The 23,622-nt window shown below is 46.7% G+C and overlaps 1 protein-coding gene across 1 annotated transcript in view; it reads right to left on the bottom strand.

Annotated features, from left to right (window-relative positions):
- The window catches only part of LOC119381238 (cytosolic non-specific dipeptidase), a 33,348-nt gene extending 19,902 nt beyond the window's left edge, over positions 1 to 13,446 (bottom strand). Inside the window, exons 1-3 of the mRNA XM_037649175.2 lie at positions 13,210 to 13,446; positions 6,079 to 6,756; positions 5,850 to 5,961 (exon numbers count right to left, since the gene is read on the bottom strand). Of these exons, the coding sequence (XP_037505103.2) occupies positions 5,850 to 5,961; positions 6,079 to 6,756; positions 13,210 to 13,446 (1,027 nt within the window). The remainder of the gene's footprint in view (positions 1 to 5,849; positions 5,962 to 6,078; positions 6,757 to 13,209) is intronic.
- Positions 13,447 to 23,622: the final 10,176 nt, after the last annotated feature.

The following is a 23,622-nucleotide window of genomic DNA, read 5'->3' as shown; positions in this document are numbered from 1 at the left end:
CACGGATTCTTACTGTGCGGTATCAGCAGCTAAATGCGACTAATACGTTCGATCAACTCTCACCAGTGTTTTCACGAGGAGATGACGCACTCATGTCTCAGCCGAGATGGTGGAACACAGATACCGGGATCTCGGCTTCTTCCTTCTCGTTGTCTAGATGTGAAGGCACGTGCACGAATGACGCAGTTTTTGTTTGTAGCCTGTCAAGTTTGGCACATACCCACTCTGGGGGATTGGCCAAGAAGATGTATTGTAACCTATGGATGATACCTATATTAGCTGACTGCTTCTTCTGCGTCATCTTCGAAGTAAAGTAAGGGCGCAAGGTCAAGAAAAGATTTCGAAAGCTTTATTACATTTTTTAATCAAGTACACGTGCTGGTCCTTGTACCCCTTGTCAGATTTTGTCCTCCTCGGAAAAGTGGCGCTGCTGTTTCACTTTGAATCACGCAGAACTAACTAGACTAACTCTTGACATTACTAAGCTGCTTAGAATGCGAGAAAGACGTCAATGCATAAATGATGTTGGTTTTTTAAAGGCTTTCTTCTTGAGCGATAGCGCGTCAAATTAATAACGTTACTCTTGTAGATGAAATGCTGAGAAGCACTACTGCTGTTAGGGCGCAAGCGAGTACTCGAGTTATTGTTGTTGTAGTTCGCCTAGTTCATGTGTGTGGACACCACCCAATTCTGGCGAAAAATTGGGTGGTTTTACAAATTTATAGAAAACTTAATTATAGGGAATAGTACTCGAATATTCGTCAATGTGTTTCAAACTTCGTCACTTTCCTTGTGATGCTAGAAAGAAAATGCGCAAGGAAAAAAATACAGATTCTGAGTCGGAAATTGCGTATAACGTATACAAAGCCCTCATGGGAAACTGTTCTTCATACTCAAAGCTTGAAAAATTGAATAACTAAAGTAGATTGATTGTTCATTTACACTTTGTTGATGATGTGGCTGATGATTATTATCATCATCATCATCCGTCATGCTTCATGCTTCATGCTTTAGGCACAAGATGGACAAATGAATTGGGTCCGTGAAAGGGCGCATTCTCGCAACTTCATCCTGCATTTAGAGCGCGAATCAATGGCTGCATTAGTGTTTATACCGAGAACAGAAATATCCCGTAGCCAACCTAATGGTAGAAAACCAGCTTGAACTACTAGACGTTCGGGTTCTTTGGATTACTATGAAACCCGCCACGGTGGTCTAGTGGTTATGGTGCCCGACTGCTGACCCGCGGATCGCGTTATGAAATCGCGGCCGCGGCGGCCGCGTTTTCGATGGAGGCGAAAATGCTCGAAGCCCGTGCACTTAGATTTAGGCGCACGTTAAAGAACCCCAGGTAGTTAAAATTTCCGGAGCCCTCCACTACGCCACCTCTAAAAATCATATCGTGGTTTTGGGGCGTTAAACGCAATCAATTATTTTATTATTAAATGAATTACTATAAATATTTTATTAATGTTTTTTTTAAAGCTAGGTGCACATAATGGCGCCACACGTATATGTATGATAGTTTCATGCAGTACATGATGTCGACATTGGGGATGAACTAGTTCAATGAGTTACACTGCAAGAAAGAACAACATCTAATACTGAATAACAGTTGCAGTAGCATGATATAGTGGTTTTAGTTGATCGCTAGGAAGAATATTTAGTGCGTCTGCGTGTTACACAGCAAATAAGTGAATATGTAAGAAGCAGGCTTATCGCACAGCTTCTAAATTCGCAATATTTCTCCGTATTCCGAAGCACTACCGCCACCGGTCCAGTTATAAGTTTGTGCCCTTATAATCGCGCACCAAATACGTAAAAACACAAGGCGCCGAAAAATATTCCCCGAAGATTCTAAAACATACATCGATTATCGGATTCCGCGTATAAGCTGGAGTGAACTCCGGCATTTCTCTAGCAACGATCTCGGAGGTTATGGACTTGTTCAATCTGAAGGTATTGACGTGAAACCTTGTCATGCTAGTATCCAAGTGAGGCTCAATTCCGGTAGGCAAGAAAGGTCTCCTCAGCTAAACTTATGTCAAATAATGCCAAGTTAACCAAAGTACATGGAAATAGAAGCGTTGAAAGTACATGAAAGTAGAAGCCATCAATCAAGTCCTTTAAGCATACTATTGCCGGAAATTGGTTTAAGCCTAGCGGCCAGGCTCCTCAGTGTCAGTGCAGGGATCAGAGCAGGGATTATGACCGGGCGGCTCCGGATGCCTCGGGCAGCCGAAGGCCTCAGCGAATTCTTGGCGAATGTGCCGTCGCGTAAGTGCAAGCCGGTGCGCCTGCAGGGTCACCGCACTCCACCAGGCATAGTCTCACGAAAAAAAATTTGCATCCTCGCGCTGTCGCTGGAGTCAGCGGCACTGCCGTCGACGTTGATTGTGTCGACTGGCCACCATAACCCGAAGCACCGTAATCTTTCCCAGGCATCGTGGATGTTGCAGTCAACGCCACCCTTATCGCCCAAGGCACGAGCAGCGCATTAGTGAGCAGCGCTTCATCGAAGGCCCTGTCGCACAATGCGTGATCTAGAGGATGGTTTTTGCACACGCAGGCTGTGTACGATGTACCTGTCGTAGATCAGTTGTTCTTTCCGACAGACATTGTAGAACGCGCCCAGGATATCAGGATGGGCACTCCTACCGTGGACACGTCCAGGCTTGGCCCGGACGCTTCGACGTGCAGCAGGTCTCCAGACAGGTACAGCGAAGGTACGAACACCATGTGTCCTACTCTTCATACAGATCACCTGAAGCTACCGTGAAGTTCGTACGAGCCGTCTTTCACCACCTCTGCTATGAGTGCATGGGACAGTTTAGCGCCGATGAAAGTGTCTGCTTTGAACAGAAGGATCAGGTTGCCGATGAAGACGTCGGTCGAGAGGAATGTTGATGATAGGTCTTACATGTGGCATGCAGACTCGCTCTCGTTTTGCTCGGCTGCGGAAATGATAACAAATCGATAAAGCCAGAGTGAGATTTGGCAAGCTAGCGTATATACTTTCGCGCTCGCCTACTTCAGACGGCCTGCGAAACTCGACGTCCATATTCTTATGGACGTCGATCAATTGCAATGCGATAGCGAACATACGATTAGTGAAGGCCGACTGCTAATCTGACTTTTACGAAATCAATAATTTTTAACAATTGTTGGGTTTTTATGCCCCAAAACGACGATATATTTATAAGAGACACCGTAGTGAATGGCTCTGTAAATTTCGACCACATGCGGTTCTTTAGCATGCACCTAATTCTAAGCATACGGTTCCTTAGCATTTCGCCTCCATCTAAGTGCGGCCGCCGCCGCCGTGATTCCATCCCGCGACCTGCGGGTCAACAGCCAAGTACCATAACCACTAGACCACCGCGGCGCGTAAAGGAATAACTTTTCATCATCAGACACCATCAGACAGACAGGAATGTGTTAAAACTGATCAACTTATTGGTGGTCACGACCCTGATCGCAACGAACGCCTCGGCTCCATTTTTCGCCAGGTCGCTTTTGTCAGGAAGTGCAATCACAAGGGCGCGTCTCAGCGTCGACACCATGTCGCGGAAGTACAACTTAGCCTGTGTCGTTTCCGTCCAGGCTGCTAGCAGTGAGGCAGATACCGGAACAAAGCGACGCTCTGTTGCACAGAGGCAGGCTAGGATGACCCTGTCCTCGCGATCGTTCCTGTGAGCCAGCCACGGTCGGACATAGGCGAACATTTGGCCCACTGGCACTCACTAGCGAAGACAAAGGAGACCAGCTTAGGGCCATCTAGAGGCCCCGCGACATGGCCGTATAGTTAAACCTCCCCGTCCCGTTGTGGGAGTGGCCCACCGGTGTCACCCCCTAAGGGGGGTCGAGCGCGGCCTCCGGATAATAACAAAGTTATTTGCCTGCCTGCCTACTAGGAGCGTGTACAAATTGACCGCATCCGGTTGTCTCCAATCGGCCAACGCACGTAAGACTTCTCCCACTTCCACGAGGCCACGCACGTAAAATGGTGATTTTTTTTTGAACCTGGAAAGATGCGTAGGCCAGAAGTGTAAACCCACATATTCAGCTCGCATATAGTTGTTAACAGTCAAAGAAAACACGGAACACCGAAGAAGCCTCGCCATATTGATGCGCCATATGCAAATGTGCCTCACTGCGCCTTTGTGTCCGTTATTTCTGGTTGTTTATTGTTCTTTTTTTGCACAATTTACAATCATGCGTCGAAGCCCATTTTTGTTCAGCGTTGTATGGTTCAATATTTCTTTCATTACTTTCAGCTTCACCAGCACAAGAATATGATTACCAAAAAAGTCGATGACTGAGAATTTGAAGTATAACCTGCTCGCAATAAATATTACCAGATATTGAGGTATTGAAAGACATATAAAGGAAAACTGCGTGCAAAGCTGTTTGATTTCTGACACTGCTGAAACATGCACGCTTGCATCATCACCCATTTTAAATACGAAAATATTGTGAGTGCAAAAACCAGCTGAGTGTGGGCGGATGGTTGGAAAATTACACGCTCCCATACTCAAACAAAGTTTGAAATCTGCATTGCGTTTTTGTCTCCCTGAAACAAGAATATTTTGCTGTTTCTTGCCATCTCAGAACAATGCTACGTCTCGTTTTCGCGACCGCAAAACTCGCAGAGTCAGAATCAGGAACACATTTTTCTTTTCAGCGTATAGTTGGTAACTCATGCGATGCACGGACAATGCAAAGGGGTTAGAAACGCCGAGCTAGTGGCGCAACAGTCGACGACTTTCCTGGCTTATGGATTCAATCAGCGTGATAAATTGTTGCTCCGGCTTGTGGGTCGTAGCGCACCAAGCGCTCTCACACGAAGTGAAAAACCGAAGCCTTCCTGTATCCGCCCACGTTGGTTCCCCCCTAAACTTTGATATACGCGTGCGCTGCGCGAAAGACATCGTTATGAGAACAAGTACGGTTGCGCAAGTATGTGCTATATGAAGAGCGAGTAACAAAGGAATGTAGAAAGAAAGACACACCACAAAATTTAAAAAAATGAAGAAGACGGGCAACGGAAATAACATGCTCGCACAAAAGATGTTAGACGTAAATCGCTAAAGCTAAAAGACTCTCATGACTTTACAGGGTCAGTACGATTGCATGTCTGATTTTACAATGCGTCAACGTATTAGAGTTCAACCACGTGTTACCGCATTCTTAAGCTAGACTGCTTCAACTGAACCCTTCTCTTGACTCGGACTGCCGTACCAACTTCATCGACGAAAGGTTGGAATTATATGGTGCGATTCTTGGCTACTTCATTGAACTCCTACGCAAACAGTATTAAGCTTGCTTTAAAATAGATGCGTGAGAATTATAAACGTACATCTTAGCACGGGGAATTAATTTGAAATGCATCCGTAGGAGAAGGAAAAAACCGCTATTCCGCTATTTCAGAAATTATAAGTACTGTGAAGAAGAAACAGAGAAACAAGAGACAACGCCCGTTCGTGGGCCGGCTGTTCTTATTCTGCCCTCGTTCTTCTCTTCTTCGCGCATCCTGCTCTCGCGCCAGAGCCCCGTTGTCGTTCTTCGCCATTACACTCGGCCACGACTGCGAGCGGCCGCAGCTGCCGACAGTGTCTCTGGTGGGCGGCACTGGCTGCATCGAGGTGGCCGATCTCGGCCACGCAGTGACTTCGTTTCATGAGGTGCCAAACGTAGTTCAGGCGGGCGGCATTGACTGTGTCGCGGTGGTCGGTGTTGTATACGCCGTGACTTGTCCTGCTGAGCTGCCAAACATTCTGGTGGACGACACTGGCTGTACCGGGGTGGTCGTTGCAGGTCTCTTCCACGCTGTGAATGCATGTGGTCACCTGTAGAATATGGAGCTAGCAGGTGGTACTGGCTGATGCGGAGTTGTCGCATCGGTTGCAGATCATCATGACTATCCCGTCGCAGTTGGGAAGACACGGCAGCGAATCTGGGCTGCAGTGCCACGACAGTCCACACTGAGCGGGGACTTCTACGCCGTTCGCTGTGCGTGAAGGGGCGACGGGATGTTCCACTAGACATCTGTGGCATCGCAGAGCAGAGTTCACGTACTGGCTTGTGAGGCAAGTCGTGCTCTTGCGGTATCGCTGATGTCGTACTGGTGAACGAGCTGGTGGTTCTTGACAATGGGCGACGTGCGGTCAAGCCATCCTGGTCAAACCCATTGTAATCAGGTGCAAACATGGGTTGCACCGGTAGGTTCTCGATTACAGGCGGCATGGGCATAGGCATTTCAGGTTCTTCTATGGAGACGGCACTTGGCAATTGGCGAGAGTCATCCCACTCGGCCAATGACTGCGGCGACGTCCGGGGATTATGTGACTCCTGTCTGTTGGCCAAACCGGAAGTGGTGGCTAGTGCATCGTCTCCGGCTTGTAGCGAGGGAGGTGAAGTCGTCACACAGTAGGCCGACGCCTCCAGGCACTCTAGCACTGGCCAACTTGGAGGCCGGCTCGCCGGCTGCTGTGGCTCAGAGACGGTCTTGGTCTGTGTCAAGGGTCGTTGTGGGGCAGGTATCGACGCGGAGTCTGACACCTGTGGGGAGGAGGACACCTTGCGGCTAGTGCGGACGACTGCCGCAGGGCACTCCGTAAAGCTGTCCGTCGAGCAGCTACAGGGCACAGCTGCACCAGGGTGGCGCTGCGCCTCGCGAGCTATATGTCCGCTGGAGGGCAGGTTGTTGAACGCCCGAGCTGCAGCCCCGAGGTGGAACCCCTCCTGAGCTCCATCCTCGGTAACGGTCAGATTGGCCTCGGTGGTCGCATAGAAGTTGGAGGGTGTCCGGCCAAAAGCAGCAATGAGCTTGAAGCTCCAGTCCGCCCAGGACTGCTGCCGCACGCCTTCGAATCTATGCCACGCCGCGGCAGCATGCCGAAGGCGGTCAATGGCCACGCACCATTTCCGTTGGTCCGTCCACGCTTGGCGAGCTCCAAGAGCGTTGACGGTGGCCACCCAATGGTCGGCGTCGTCCTGGAAGCCGCGGAACTCCGGCAGTTCGCAGGCAGCCGGTGATGGTGATACGGCAGCCGAAACTCCGGAGCATGACGACGCCAAGCAGCCTAGTTGGTATGAGAGCTCCGTGAGGGAATTCAGGAGCTCTCTGCGGCTCTCGGGTGAGGTCTCTTCCTGGTCCTGTGAGGCAGCTTCGGCTAAAAGGGCATCCATTGTGCACAATGAAGGTATAGCGGCCGGACACATCTCGGAGCACCACGCTATCCAGCCGTTAATCTCGTCGCGGAGGTGTGCGATGGCACAGAACAGCTCCGTGGCGCCGTCGGATGAGGCGCAGAAAGCTCGAGGACTCACGTCCGCGGAGTGTGCGGCGGTAGCAATACGCCCGACGGCAACTTCCACGTCCAAAGAAGCCTGAACGGCGTCCCTTGGATGCTCCCGCGTTGGGACAGTCTTGGGCACGGGGTGCATGTCACGGGAAGCGTATGCGACGTTCCCAGACGACAGGAGCCCGTGCGGATTCACAGACGATGGTGGTAGCATCGTGCCTGGCAGGTCGTACGCTGGAAACACCGCAGAGGCATGGACGCCGTCCGCGGATGATTCGATGCGTAGCGGCAGCAGAGGTCGAGTCGTGGAGTCCATGATCGAGGAATCGTGGACGGCGTTCCTTGGATGGAGCGACCCGTGCTGCCGACGACCCTCGAGGGCAGGTGGCTTCATCTCCAAGGTTCGATTCGCGTCGTAGGCTGCGCCATTGTGAAGAAGAAACAGAGAAACAAGAGACAACGCCCGTTCGTGGGCCGGCTGTTCTTATTCTGCCCTCGTTCTTCTCTTCTTCGCGCATCCTGCTCTCGCGCCAGAGCCCCGTTGTCGTTCTTCGCCATTACAGTACACAGTCCTTTAAATATGTTTTTCTTTTCCTCCGCCATCTTCTTCAACCACCAAGCAGAGTGCATCTGTGACTGCGGCGATGTTGTGAGTCCAATATTCGACAAGAACTTCTGATGTGAGGGTGGTGGATGGTGCTGCTAAGACTGCCAATAAATAACAAAAAAAGACAAAAACGCTGTTTTTTTTTATTTCGATATCACAGAGCACTCGTTTTTTGTTGTTGTTGTTGTTGTTGTTGTTGTTGTTGTTGACCAAGCTGTGATGTTTACTTTCCGAGGCTTCTAAATATTTTAGCTCGCTACGTTTTGCTAGCGTTAGCGCACTCGCAGTGAGGTTTTATCAACCAGCCCCACAAGTAGCTGTTTATACAGTGTGCATCTTGTTTCACTTTTTGAGCGCACAAATGAACAAGGACGAAAAGCGACGCGGACAGAGCGTCCTTGTTCATTAGTGCGCTCAAAAAGTGAAACATAATTACCAACATGCCAAAGCATACGCTCTTTCAATGTGTGTATCTATTTCTTTAACTGCACCTTTCGCACCATTGCTACTGAACGATGTTTTAAATGCATGGATGCTTTACAACCTAAGTCCGTGAACTTATCTCTTATGCATGGTTGATCAGCAGAACAGAAAAAAAAAGATATACTCAAGCCAGAAATCCGCATTAAAACATAATGGAGCAAACGAGAACATTAACGCAATGAGGGCACGAGTGGTACTGGTTCCCAACAGCGTAGCCCTAAAAAATAGTTAAGCAGGTCACGTTAGTAAGACCGACTCATTGACATTCGCCGCAGGCTCTCGTGCGTCGAACGCAGACTGTGGCCACTCATTGGCCGGGAAGAAAGTCAGGCCTACGTTCTCATTAGTACTCGTTTTCCCGTCACGCTCGACTCGAACAATCAGAGGGAAGTTTTGGGGTGCGGAACTAACTGTGGCGTCGCGTATTGACCGCTCCTGATTGGAGGGAGCAGAGTGATTTTGCGGACCGCAACATAACAGTCATTATACCCGAACAATTTAGCAATATTACAGTGGTATTTTACGCTTAGTGTATAACACATGACATCCTGAAACTGCGAGGAGTATGTATGTATCTGGTATCATATATAAGGGGGGTTCAGATGAAAAGGTACGAAACGAGACTGCGTATAAATGAAGAATTTATTCAAAGTATACACTATGTTCCTGATCACAACGATCCCGTTGATGGACGAGCCGAAGGATTCCTTGTTCCCATACTTCCTGTGGCCGTGACGAGAGCCACTCCTTCACAGCGTACTTCAGTTCGCCGTCCTAGTTGAAGAGATTCCTTTATAGGTGTTTTTTCAGTGGACCAAACACATGGAAATCCCAGACGCTGAATGGTGGCCGGTTTAACACCTGCCGCTGTCAGAAATCGTTTAGCCCCCCGCTACTACACAATCGTCGAATTTTGCATTGTGAACGCCATCCTGTCCTCACACACACTGCCGCGTCAATTGGACGGCGCTCTTTATAAGAGCCTCTGCTCTCTACTCCGCGTGCGGGCGCCCCCGCATGGTCCAATCCACGGCAGCGACCCCAATTGCATCTCTAGGTGTCTCGATACATTCTCCAATAGCGGCATAGGCATCTGTGTAAGCGGTCATGTTGTTACGACATTTCATACCTTTTCATTTGAACACCCCTTTTATGACTGCAGTTTTTTTTTCCCTGTAGAATGCGCAGAATGGTTGAATATAGTTTAAAGAGATGATATATTAGAGCAAGACTCTAGGATGTTGCGGTAAAATTGTGTTACATAACTGGAGCCGAATTCACAAAAAGTTCTCCTTCGTATGTCTCTCTTCTTCTTCTTCTTCTTCTTCTCTTTTCTTTTATTTGCCAATGGCCGGTCTCCTTCCCTAATTGTATGCCCAGCATTAACTGTGTCTGTAATTTTCTCATACAAACAATAACAACGCAATAGTTTTTGGTGATGACGGCATTAACAGAAAGCGGAGTCTTTAGTGTTTATTTATCTTGGGTAGCAGCGATATATTCAGGCAGAGCGTACGCATGCATTACTGCTCCATTACCATTAACGAAACCTGGCGATAATAGCCTGTGGTACTTAGTGATTTACAAACTTAGCTATAAGAAGCCGTGGTTTACTTTTTTTTGCGCCTGAATGCGGTCTAAGGATTCCTGCAGGATTTTGTTTGTATTTGACGCAGAAGCCTAGGCGCGTTCAGTGTCATTAACGAAGTGACCTAATTGCTTTGTTGTGGGGGCGTTTTCTGCGAGCAAAATGCGTTAGGGCGCAACTAGTGATGGCTTTTTTTAAAGAAAAGAAATAGGGAGAAAAATAAATAACGGTTCTCCTCAGGACCTTTCAATAAAGTTTTTGACTGACTGAGTGACAGACTGACCCGAGTGCAAACTGCTAGAGGCATTCGTCTTCAGTGTCAACTTCCCTTACAGTGACCCTTTCCCTTAAAAAAAGGGGGGGGGGGTTGCTACGACAACGCGTAAATAATGACAGGCATTGATACGAGTCCAGACGTGTTGCAACTGATAAAATTCTATCATTTTTAAGAGTCGATTTGTACATTCGACAAAGAGGAGATTTTTTTTTCCACGACAAAAATGACTAAATGTAAGCACTGCTTGCCGCTAACGAGAATTTGATGACCTGGCGCTCTGCACTTTTTTTTTGTTCCATAATATACTCGTCACGTGTGCAGCGATACCATCGATGCGTAAAAGAAAGGATGTTCCTTGTCCAGTGGTTATTACAAAGAAGTGGCTAAAGCTGACGTTCCACGAAGAAACGTTTAGGGGAACTCACTCAGCAACGCTTCAGAGCATCGTGAAGCACTCTGTCGCGAATGCCCGAATGGAAGCTATAAATAGCTACTTCTTAAAGCTTCAGAACGGGGCCTGGATTGTTCTTGAAATTGGTGTTTATTGAAATAGATACCATGAAGGGCTTGTACTTAGAATCAACGTTGTGTATGGAACTGAGATGCGATATGTGTGGGCTTATCTGCACAGCTGAGAGATCTCTTTCAGGGTATGAAGCTCATGGAGCGAAATAAAAGGTAATATATGCCTTGAATGGCGGTATTGTTACACTGTAAGGAGATACGGCTTCTCGTAGCGCTTGAGGCATGCACGCTTGACACCATAAAAAGAGAAAGGTAGTGTTATGGTCACCTGCGTGACTATTACACTACTTTAAAACGGAACAGGTCCTACTGGGTAAAAGTTTAGGGCGGACATTGCCCCTCCCCCCCCCCCCCCGCCCTCTTGTGTTGTAGGCATCTGAAACACAAGGGCGGCCGCCCCCTTCGCTCAGCCTCTCCCCCCCACCTCTCCTAGTTGAGACAGTAGCTATGTAACAATTGTTGTCAAGTCCTATCAGGGTGTTTATCGCTTCGTCCGTACCTTCGTCTTGCTTCCACTATACACTAGTATTCCAAACAAAACTATTACGTTTTTGTCAAGTGCGCCCCTCAGGTCACCCCGAATGAGATAAATGTGACACACGTATTTCAGGCGTACGTGAAACTGTTATTATTAGGGGTGTGCGAATATCAAAATTTTCGAATACGAATCGAATACGAATATCCACCTTCGACTATCGAATCGAATATCGAATATCAAAAAAAAAAATGCCTCCACAGTAACAATATTTTATTTAACATGTAGCTATTTGAAAAAAAAAAACATTAACAGCCTGACTGGCAACACAACATACACTGCTATCTCCGGAACACAATGTCCAGGCTTGCACAATGCACATCACAACACAAGCAAATATCACGGCACAATGAATGTAATGACTAGATGTTATCATGAAGAAATATGAGTTGCTCCACATGACCAGGCAGCAGGCGCTCCCTTCTAACAGAGACACCCCCCCCCCCCGCCACTGAAAAGGCACGCTCGCTTGGAAAAAGTGGCCGGTATAGGGAGTTACATGGGGCAAAGCTTTGCCATACTGGGGTATCTGAAGATGCCTACAGTCCGCCACCAGTCACGTGGGTCACTGTGTTTCTTCAGAAGTGGTCCCGCATAGTGAACGAGTGGTAGTGCGGCACGTTACGGCCACATAATATTGAAAATGTACAGTTACATGATCGCCAACAGCGCTGCACGTCGGAGATGCACCAGCTATAAATCATGCGTATTGGGGCGCTCGTCGCAGGCAGATATCGTGCCTCCGTGTACTTACGATGTTTATCGCTACTCTCGGCAACGTTTTTAGCTATACGAACACAGCAGAAATGTCGAAGACGAGTTATTTTACGCATGATAATCGAATCGCAACATTCGAACTTTTCGAATATTCGAAGTTATCGAATATTCGAAACTTTTCGAATACACGATTTTCGAATCGAATACGAATATCTTGAATGTAATATTCGACGAATATTCGAAATTTTCGAATATTCGCACACCCCTAGTTATTATGTCTACCAAGGTAGGAAGGAAGAAAACAAGAGGGAGAAGGCAGGGAGGTTAACCATGACACTTGTGTGGTTGGCTACCCTACGCTGTGGAAATGGGAAAGGGCTTTTAGAAGAAGGCTCACTTGATAATCAGTCACATACTCTAAAGTCATTATATAGTAAACGTAGATATTCGATTATTAATATTTATACAAGATCTACCATTACACCACTAGAAAATTGGCTGCAGTGTCTCTTGCTTTAATATCAAGCTTGTTACAGCGAATAAAACAAACGAAAACAAGAAAAGGACATGAAATAAACGTGAAAAGTCAGTGGTATTAGAAATAGTGAAACAATTTGTGAGTGTGGATATGGTCGTTTTGACCATGAATGTGAAGGAGGTCAGTTTAATAAAAAAAAATAAAAAAAATAAAGCATCGATGGGAACCGCGAGGCGTAAGAATATTACGCAATATGAAGTCTGTGTGCTCTGATTTAGGAGGAGCTACCGTATCTTTTTTTTCTGCTTTTTTGTTTACTGGAAGCGGCTAAAGTATTTCCAGCTAATGCGTGGCTGGCAGCCATGCCCAGCGGCATGGATCGCAGCACTGTGCTTTTCCGCATGCCTGCCCCATTCCTACAGCTTATTTATTTCGAGTTTTCATGCCGTTTTCTTCAGTTCCTCTGTCTCGCTTACTATACAACTTATGCAGGGGCCCGTAACTACAGCGACCAATGCCACCGCTGCTATTCCTTCATCCTCGCAAGTCGAGTAAAGCAACACGCATTACGGGCCTCAGTGCACCAGCAGCGCCAACGCTGTCTTTGTCTTCAGTAGCGAAACTTCTATCTTTTTGCGCGAATGCATGCGCTCGCTATCTTGCACTGTGTTTCCAACTGCCCGATTCCTCACTGCGGTTTCTTTTCCGCACGAGTTCTGCGTTGATTCTTCGGCCATGCAGCTGCTGCTTATCTCTCGTGTCCGCTTCAGTTCGTCTCCCGTCATTTGGCCGCGCATTCTTGGCGAGTTCCACGGGTTCGGTGCCGGTTGGGTGCGAATGACGGCCGCCAGCACCTTCTTTCGAGGGTCGCTCCGAGACGCTCTCTCGTTCATCGACTGCGTATAGCGGCAACGGCTGTGCACACCCATCACTTCTCAGCTGTGACGGGGCGAAGAAGAATGGGCGCTTCATCGAATGTGCCTCTATAGGCACTTTACTGTTTTCCTAGATTTTTGTCCTTTTTTCGGTTGTCCGGTTTTATTTCGGTGTCTGTTTTTCGCGCCTCGTATATGCAGCTCATATCTTTTCTTGCTCCCGTTTATCATGTCAAGGACTGTATTTCGTTTTCCAACTGGTTGAATCACGGCATGTCAACGCATGCAGAACAGCAGTAGTCCTGCCAGATTCAGGGCTTCGATATCCGAGAGTAGGAGGGTAAGTTAAAAGAAGACAGAAAGGAAAAAAAAAGACAGTCGGGAGTCCTTTTGAAAGGTCCTTTTGAGAATGACTACGATACTCGAGATCTTATGGGAGTTGCCTCAATGGACCTTTCTGTTTCTACTTGTTTTTCCAGTACAGTTTCTGTCGTGTACTCGTGTACTTACTTTTCATTTTTCTGGCGTTCATTACTTTTTGTCTTCCAGATTGCTGTTGAAGAAAAAAAAAACTACGAAGTTTCAACAGGGCGGATATGTGGAGTCGGCGTTTGATATCTTGTCCTTTCGAAATTTCATCTTGTAATACGTCCTTCCGTTCTTTTAGCGCAACAATCCGTGACTGTGTTTAGAAAGGCAAGAATACAAGAAATCTCCCTTTCTAATCAACTTCTGATCAGAGAATACAAAATACAAAAAACCGTTCAGAGCGTCATTATGAGGTTGGTAACAAATATGAGGTCGTTGATGCCACCACTTTATCAATCTTTTTTTTTTTCGTACAACCTTTATATTTTTGACAACTGGACGAGATAGCAGTATTAGTTTACATTTGTTTTGGGAGGTAGACGTTTTACTTGTTGCATATTTAAAACTTCAAATGCTTTTCAAAGGGTCTTCGAGCTTCACTACGTTGTATTTCATTCGTTTGAACCGGAATCATGAAGTGGGAACGTGACGCAAGCTTTCCGCTGAAGCGCACATTCGTTATGAAACGGATATCAGTTCAACGTTATTGCGTTCCTGACTGACGGCGGGCTACATTCCCACTAGCGACGTGTCAAATTTAGCACCGAAAGTAGAACTCTCTGAAGCAAGCTGCATTATTCCGTCATTTCTCCCTATGTATATAAAGTAATACAAGAAACCTTGCCACGCTCACGCTGTAATGCTGACGACATGGCTGTACTCGCTCCGCTAAGCCCGTGACGGCCGAAACTTTGAGATGCAATGCGTGGGTTTGGGAATTATTTCCATATGCAGCTAAATATTCCATTGTCAAGCGACATACAGTAGTATTGTCTGAAAAAGAAAGCAACCGCGCTGGGATGCTGTATTGTAAACGCGCCTTCATAATGTACACCGAAGAACAAAAGCTTGCGGGACGCGAAATTTGTGAGAAAACTATATTCCGGCGTTTTCTGGGAATATAACCTTGAAATAAATGTGCCTGCCTGTAGATGGTATTCCAACCTATAAAGACAACTGCGCTACATACATATATATAGAAATATATATATATAGGCAGGAGAGTCTTCCAGGGTCCTCATTGATGCCGGCTGTCAATGTTATAAATTTAAAAATAAAATATGCCTCACGTTGTTCGCGCGCGCGCGTGTTTTGGAAACCGGACTGTAAAAGAGTTACGCTGATATTTTCAAAGCTGTGGTTTGGCAAGCGTAGAAGTCGGGATAAGGGTAGCTTCGGCAGTGAAGTGGCGTGGTCACGGTGTATATTGAACCGCGGCCGAAATGGCGCATCCGTTTGGCCGATGTATTCTTGCCCGCAGACGTTGCAATGTAACATGTATATCACATTGCTGGAGTCACAATTTAGGTTTTGGGTGATGTTGAATTTGAAATCTGAGAAGCTTGCCTTTGATTCAGGCGTTGTGACCATGTGTGGGCATACCCTGCAACGAGCTTTACCGCAGGGGGGTCACCCTGGTTCAAATTTGGCGGGGTTTGTTTTTGCTCTGACAAGAATGTCCTTCAGGTTTTTATCCCTGCGGTAGACCACGCGAGGTGGCTCCGCGAAGATGGAAGTCAGTCGTTTGCTTTTCCTGATTATGTTGAAATGGCGGGAAAGTATGTTGTAAACTCGTGGCACTGATGAGGAGTAAGTTAGTACAAGATTTGTTTGGGAAGTTGTTTTGGATACTGTTTTTGCCTCCTTAATTATGCCATTCCGGTTCACGTTGCGAGCACGTAGTATGGCATCGTCAATAATTTTCATTTCGGTGTCTGGTTTTCGCGACTCGTATATACAGCTCATATCTTTATTTGCTCCCGTTTAGACTCTCAAGGACTGTATTTCGTTTTCCAACTGGTTGAATCGCGGCATACTCGAAAAGAACTGGCCCATTGAACCCTTAATCTACACTTATATATATATATATATATATATATATATATATATATATATATATATATATATATATATATATATATATATATATATATATTATAAGCGTTACGCAATGGCACAGCAGGAATTCGCATTTGTAGTGGAGCCAACGTCCCGTAAACTTTTGCTGTTGTGTGTAGGTACTTCCAAATCTTGTGAGTGGTGTAAAGGGAAAGAAACGGGCAGATTGCCGCGTGCTCAGCTTTGTGCGCGTGCCCGAGACGCTCAGACTATATAAGGTAATGCCGGGCCCTCCATTGTAGTGCAACCCAAAGCCCGTCAACAACAGTTATTAGAACATTATTAATTTCGTAAAAAGTCACTGTCAGATATATCAGCGATTGTAGACCTTTTTCTTTGGCCGTATAACAGCAAGCAGGCCAATGTCAGAGGACTCCAATAATCACTGCCGTATTGCATCTTGGTAAAAATTAAGACACGATCGGAAAAGGGCGGAATATTCATGAAAATTGGAATTGCAGCCAAACCAGGAATACGGAATAGCGGTGCCAAAGATGGGAAAGAAGTTCATTTTTTGACCAGTATCTCTGTCCTATCTCCACAATTTTTTTTTTTTTGTAGCGTTAGCTACACTGGCCTAGACGAGCCACTTTCGCGTGGATCCTCAAGAGCGGTGCTGCGAATGCGCGAGGATCAGTGATGTCACGCACCGGAGCCGGCAACTCCCACGCACTCCGCCGCCGCCAGTCTGCGCTTTCCAGAGGAGTGACGTCGTAGCCTTGGCAGACGTATTGGCGCCGGCGCGACGCTGCTATTCGCCTTCGCTGTGCAGTCGCCGTCTGACACTGTGCTGGAGCCGCTTAGTAGCGCCTCGGACTGGCGTTTGCCAGTGTGGTATAGCCATGGAGAAGGAGAGCCAAATGTTGCTCAACGGCGCAGAGGAGCAGAGAAGCTTACCTGATCGGATCCCGAAGTAGTTGCCTGGAAAATAAATATACATGTGCCACATAATACCTATACCGTGTGTGTGTCATTGGAGCAGCAGTAAGCGTGATAATCAAGCTAATCCTAGACAACCAGGAAAGCTAAGAATAATTGGATAAACCTTTGCTAACGCTACGTTATCCTGGCATAGCCGAGATAAGCCACTGCAACATTTTTTTTGATGGCTCAGTGTTTAGGCGTGTCACGTAGTGAAGTCAGGGCACGTGTAATCATTTACGTCATTTAAAGGGCGAGTGAAAGTTCTGCATGACTGGATTTCTTACTGTTTATTATAGCTTTTAATTCACTTTTAAATCCTATTTTGCTTTAAGTGTTGTCTTCTAATCTTTCGTGAAATCCTACTGCACCGTTTTCTCGTTGGACACTTTATCTTGAAAGGACCGTACCTTTCGAGCATCGAACCAGTTCTAATAATTTTATCTTTCGCTTATTCTAATTCATATCGAAGCTCTACTCTTAGACGAAACGTACTTCGGAAGGTATTAAAAAATCCCTAATAGGGTCGCCGTGAAGCTCCGTGAATGCTTAGCGCACTTTTGCTCGTAATTTTCGTTCAGCGCTTTCACAGATTTACTGCAGCCTGTACGAGTGCAGATGCTTTCTGATTTTCGCGCTGTGCCTTCAAAACGGCGCCGACAAAATGTAAGGAAAAGAATGCGCATGAAGAAACAGGAGAGAATAAGGAAACGTGGGTGAGGGAGACGACGAAAGTTCGCGTGTGCTGCGCAGTCACGAAGAAACGGTCTTTAACGAAGGACTTACCAAGACGGCTGGCAAAAGAAAAATATATGAATAAAAGAAAAAAAAAACTCTCACCATAGAGAACGACCAGAGTTCCTTGTCAACGACGGCGACGCTTAAAGTTCTTGAAGAGAGTTCTAAACTTTGCCTTTGCTTGAGCGATCAGACCCTTACTTCATTTCGCCATATGACACTTCGAGCTGGGGAGCCGGATTTCGGCGCCAACTAGATGAAAATAGGTCCCTGATTCGGTTCCAAGTACCCCAATGGTAAGGAAAAAAGAAGAAATTGTGGGACAAACGACTGGGTTCACTCCAAATTGGAACTGCCGGTTTTACATGAGTCGAAGCCATTCTGCGTTGCCATGGTATACATGCTGAGTGCGTTCAATAATTCTGTGTTTTGAGCTTTGAGACCACAAGTAATACGCTCCTCTTCAAATGCTCAAATTCCCGTCTTTATGAGCCAGGCGTTTGCATCCAGCAACCTAAACAATCAACGAGTAATTGTAGCAACGTACGTGAAAAGCTATTGAATAGATGAGACTCTCTGAACCCGAGTCTTGTTGAAGACGACGACAAAACTACGAATGAACGAGGGATAGAATAAATCACCAGCAAATGCGTATTTGGAGAACTAGGTACTGATGCATGTATTCGCACACTTATCAGTGGAGGTGGCCTGTAATATGCATGGCTAGCACGGGAAGTATGTTTCTTGACGTCGGTAGGCGGATTGCTTCATGAAAGCGCTGCCTGTTAAGCGACGCTTACCCCCGTATTCACAAACGCTTCTCGACTTGAACTTGACTTGCCACCGCCTTGGGCAGCGCGTTCGAAACGCGTTCTTACTGCCTTGGCACAGCCTAAAGGCGACGCGTTCGAAACGCGTTGAAGGCGGTGGCAAGTCAAGTTCAAGTGAAGGAGAGTTTCTGAATACGGGGGTACTTTCCATTTCGATCGCCCTTTGTGATTCTCCGCTATGTTTAACAATATTTAGTTATTGCCAACTTAGTTATTTTTTTTTTTTGTTACAGCTACCATTCTGCACCCGTCGACGGTTCAACAGTCGAATGGTTCCAGAAAGATATGCTCGTTATTAAGTAAATGAGGCTCCTATAGCTGACGGCACATCTTTGTTGCAATGAGGACATTTCGGTAGTGTCTGTACTTTTATGGCGTAATTATGCAGAAAACGGGGATCACAATCATCAAGCTATTCGTTCCAAAGCGCCATTGGCTGGCTGCGTTCGCTAATAATATGCCGAGCGTTAGGATTGGCTGGAACTTGCTGTTACAAACAATGCTAGTGTAAGAGCATTCCTTAATTTTTTTTGCCAGCTGCGCCATCTGTAGCAACGGTATGAGTATGTGGACCGTAAGTTACGTTTTAAAGTCTGCAAGGTTAAAAATACGTGCGTCGTGGGCGGAGTTCCAAGCTGTTCCAATAAAAAAATTAGCGCAGCTTGCGCAAAATTGCGCAAGGCAGGGCCACAGCAGAGCTAGTGGACTAGAAGCAGAAGAGGAAGAAGACGACGAATATGAAGAAAACAACGAAGAGAGCGTGTGTCGGTTCATATAGATGATAGTTTCTTCCACGCCACGCGGCAAACTCTACTAGCTATGCTGTACTTTACATGGCTATGCTATCGGTGCCTTTTTTTTCTATCTTCTAATTTCGTGTGTTGCCTTACACCTCTTCGCTCTATTTCTTTCTCTGTCTTTCTGTCTTTTTCTCTCTTTCGTGCCTTTCTTCTCTTTTTGCTTTATCTCTTTCTTTCTATGTCTTTGTTTCTCTATCTATCTGTCTACGCCGTCGGTCTCTCGCCTTCTATCTTTTTTTGTTTATCTCTTGCTTTTTAACTATTTCTCTCTCTCTGTGTCTAATTATTTCTCTGTTTTTCTGTCTTTTTCTCTGTTTATATTTCTTTCCATCCATCTCTCTCTTCTCTCTCTGTCCTCATTCTCCCATCCTCCTCACCCCCTCTTTCCTTTCCCACCACCTTGCTGTACTATAGTGTACAAGGCTATGCTCTGCTCCGCCAGCGTGCCTGGATAGCCGAGTGGTTTGGACGTTCGCATTCGGATCGTGGGTACGCGAGTCCGAATCTCGCCTCAACAGAATGTTTTTTTTTTCCGCAAGACATCCTCTGTTTCTATTTCTTTCTCGCTCTTTCTCTCTTTGTTTCTCTCTCTCTGTACTCGTGCTCTCGCCCATCACGTTATTGCATCCCTCGCCGTACAAATCGGCGCACGTCTTCTGCTAGCGAAGCAAAAGAGGAAGAAGAGGAACGCGATGAAGAAGAGGACGAAGATGGCGTGTGGTGGTTCATGATGATGATAACTTTCTATCGACGACGCACGCGCCAACCTCGGCCTAAACAGCGTTGCTGTAAAACGCATTCGTTGCAATTTCGCTCAGTAGTGTGATATATTATTGAGATTAGTAATAGCTTAGCTCCATCTTCATCGAATTGTACTATTCAGTTTACCTGGAGGAACTAAGCACATTGTGCGTGTAACGCGCGCGTAGTTATCGCTGAAGTGGCAAGGTTGAGCAGCACGGTGCCAGAAGTCATTGTTCTGGGATAACAGACTGCCAATGCACGTAAGTACTAAATATACCGCGTAATACTCAAGCACTGATGTAAACAAAGAGGACATATGCCACACATTACGGTAGAAATATAGTAACTACCACAATCAACACTATAAAGCAGAAGGCGCTGACAACTTCAGCGATTTCGCAACTTTGTGGTGTAATACAGTCATAGCATCGTTGTGTGGCCACCTTCTTATGGAAGCCTCAAGGTAGTGGCATGAGTAAGGTCGGCTCTAGACATTAGTAAACTTCGTCGGTACTGCTCATATTTGTGGGTGTCACAAGCTTTATTTGCCGATGTCCGAACCCCGGGCTGTATGCAGTCGCTCGTGTTAAGGCTGTGTGCCGCTGTGGACAAACAAGGTCGATCTTTGGAAGGAGAATGAGGCGCATGCGCATATAAGCTTTTGTGTCTACTTTCCGCCGCAGTGCGTAGGTGTCACTTGGCGTTTTTCTTGTTCTGATCCCTTCTCTTGTGTGCGCGTCTGCACGCCAACTTTTTTTATCATGAATCCGGACCAACTAGCTGAACCTTCTGTCGTTCTTGGAAGTGGGATATTGGCGTATACCCTGTTTTGAGCGCAACCACCGTTAGATGGCGTTTACATTCGCCTTTCGGCTTCGTTCCCGAGAAAGGACGTTCTGGGAAAAGCGCATTTGCTTGCAAGCCAAAGCAGTACTATATTTGGATACCGCGTGCCGATACAATTCGAGGAACACAATTATCACCAATGCTACGTCAACATGACAGCCGCGGAACTGAGATTGCTCTTTTGATGAATATTGATTAATATAGTGAATATAAAGGCGAAAGCCTTATATGTCTCATGAGTGAAGAAGTTTTTGAGATTTGGCGAAGCGTGAAACATCGCGGGACTTTGTCGGCAGTGTCGGCGTGCAAAAAAAACGATAAAGTTTGGTCAAAAGCCACGTGATACTTAGGCAAATGTGTGAATGCAGTCAGCGTACCAAAAGTAACATGACCACAACGTAACACGATGTCATCGTGACGTCACAGATCACAATCATTTGTGATGTCGTCATGACGCGATCTTGACGCCATGATGACATCACATGCTGACGGCATCGCACGACATAGTCGCTTGGCCAAAGTCGAGCCGATCACGGAGGCTGTGCGAAACCATGTGAGATGCAGAAAGCTTGGGATGCCTCAGATCCCAGAGATAGTGCAAAACCACGTTAGGTGCAGGGTGCAGCAAGTAGAGGGGGGGAGTGGAGGGGAGAGGGTGAGAATCAATACAATGGACTCAGATAAAAAAATATTCGGCAGATACCACGTACCGTGGGAATCGACGTTATGCGAAGCATGCGCGGAATGGTCACTGTGGCGTAATTTTTCACATTGACCGAAACCTTACGGAATGACCAACACCAGACGCGGTAAGCTGATATGTAGCGCTTATATTCTTCAATACTGGATAGCGCGAATCCGAACAAGACAGATAAGGAACACAGATGTGCAGGACAGCCGTTACTCGCAACTAAGCTTCATTCAGGAAAAGTTTCCCTAGATATATGCACAGCCGAGTGGCACGCGCAGGCGCACTTTCCTTGCGTCCGCCGAGGTGGTGTATCGGTTACGGTGCTCGGCTGCTGACCCGAAGGTCGCGGGTTCGATCACGGCCGCGGTGGTCGAGTTTCAATGGAGGCAAAATGCTAGATGCCCGTGTACTGTGCGATCTCGGTACACGTTAGAGAATACTAGATGGTCGAAATTTCCGGAGCCGTTCGCTACGGCGTTTCTCATAACCATATCGTGGTTTTGGGACATAAAACTCCGACAATTATTATTATTATCAGTTTACCTGAGTGTCAATGTGTGTGTGTTCGCGGTTACTGTGTTGGTTGGGACTCAGAGGAGAACGGCAAAAATACAGTTATCCCCATGCGGATCTTACCGGAGAACAGGCTCGAGATTGGCGTCGAGTGCAAACCAACACTTACCCTCACTTACAAAGACAACACCACATACACCCTACAATGTACGCGCGCAGCTGTCCGTGGTGTGGAGAACGGCCAACTCTTGCCCACATTACGTGGGAATGCCAATCGCGGCCCCCAAACGTCAAATCCCCCTTTTGGGGACGCAATCTCGATCAAGACAGTGGGAGAGCTGGCTTGCTAGCGAGGATCGGGAGAGCCAGCTGGCTCTGCTCGACCAAGCCCAGCGAGCCGCAAAGGCCAGTGGAGCCCTGGACTGAGGACCCCACCCACTTGCCCAGAAACGTTATATAGGCAATAAATGTTTTTACTACTACTACTGTATCACCTGCGGCACATACCCGCAATACATGAACTCTGGTATGCGGGTATGTGCCACACATGACTGAGGGAAAGGGTTTCATGACGTACGCGACAGGTATTTTGCGTTATTCAGGTCATGACCAGTGGATCGTGTTCGTTATCCACTGATCCCCTGCTATGCCAGTTTTGGTATATTACAAGTTATGGAGACGACCTGGAGAGCGCCCAGACGTAGGCGGCTAGATAGATAGATAGATAGATAGATAGATAGATAGATAGATAGATAGATAGATAGATAGATAGATAGATAGATAGATAGATAGATAGATAGAAACGGCCAAAGTGCCTGAGGTTCGCTAAGAAATGCTTCGCATTTAAAAAGATGGGTTTCACCTACCAGTCATATTAGGCAAATAAATAAAAGACGGTGTGACTTTTAATTACTAAACAACAGAAGTGGAGCCGGCGTCAGAGTTAACAGGTTAATGGTCCGACTTTACTGGCTGCAAATTGTATTCATTTACAGCATTTTAACACGAAAGTGTTTTATGCCGGGGCTCACCAAGACTTTCATGACGTATTTCCGTCACGGAAGTACGTCCGCAAAATAAACACCATCAGATGGCAAAGAAAAAAACTATAAGAAAAAGTTCCGTTGACGGGAATCGAAGCCATGACCTCTCGGACCGCGGGAATGGCTGGCGGGCGTTCAGCCCACAGAGCTATCGCCAAACACGTTGCGGTGGCTACATGAACACGCCTTTTATATTTGACACTTTCCTCTCACACTGATCTTGTATTGATGGATGGATGCTATGAGCGTCCCCTTTATAATGGGGCGGTGACATCTCTGGCACCAGGCTCGAAAAAAATAAAAAAATGCGCCGTTGCTACGACTATCCCATTCGGCGCGTTTCCGATACAAGTTTAATTTAGTCAACGCTTTAACACACCATGAGGTGGCACCTTTAACCCAAGCCTCGCTCATAGCATCCATTCATACCGAACAATAGCTCTCCGACGCTCGCCTGGCTGTCGCACCGCGTTCCCCGCTCGCCCTGTGAGAAGTAACGGCCAGGCTAGAGGGAAGACACGACGCGCCTAGCGTTTCTCTTCGCATTTTACGACGCTTTGAAGGAGTGCATATCGAGTATCAGTGTTTATCTTGTCCTTGTTGATGCCATCTTTGAG

This window comes from Rhipicephalus sanguineus, chromosome 2 (genome assembly GCF_013339695.2).
Source record: "Rhipicephalus sanguineus isolate Rsan-2018 chromosome 2, BIME_Rsan_1.4, whole genome shotgun sequence".
Classification (NCBI taxonomy): Eukaryota; Metazoa; Arthropoda; class Arachnida; order Ixodida; family Ixodidae; genus Rhipicephalus; species Rhipicephalus sanguineus.
The sequence above is the reverse complement of the archived record's forward strand: the minus strand, read 5'-3'. Positions and strand labels throughout refer to the sequence as shown.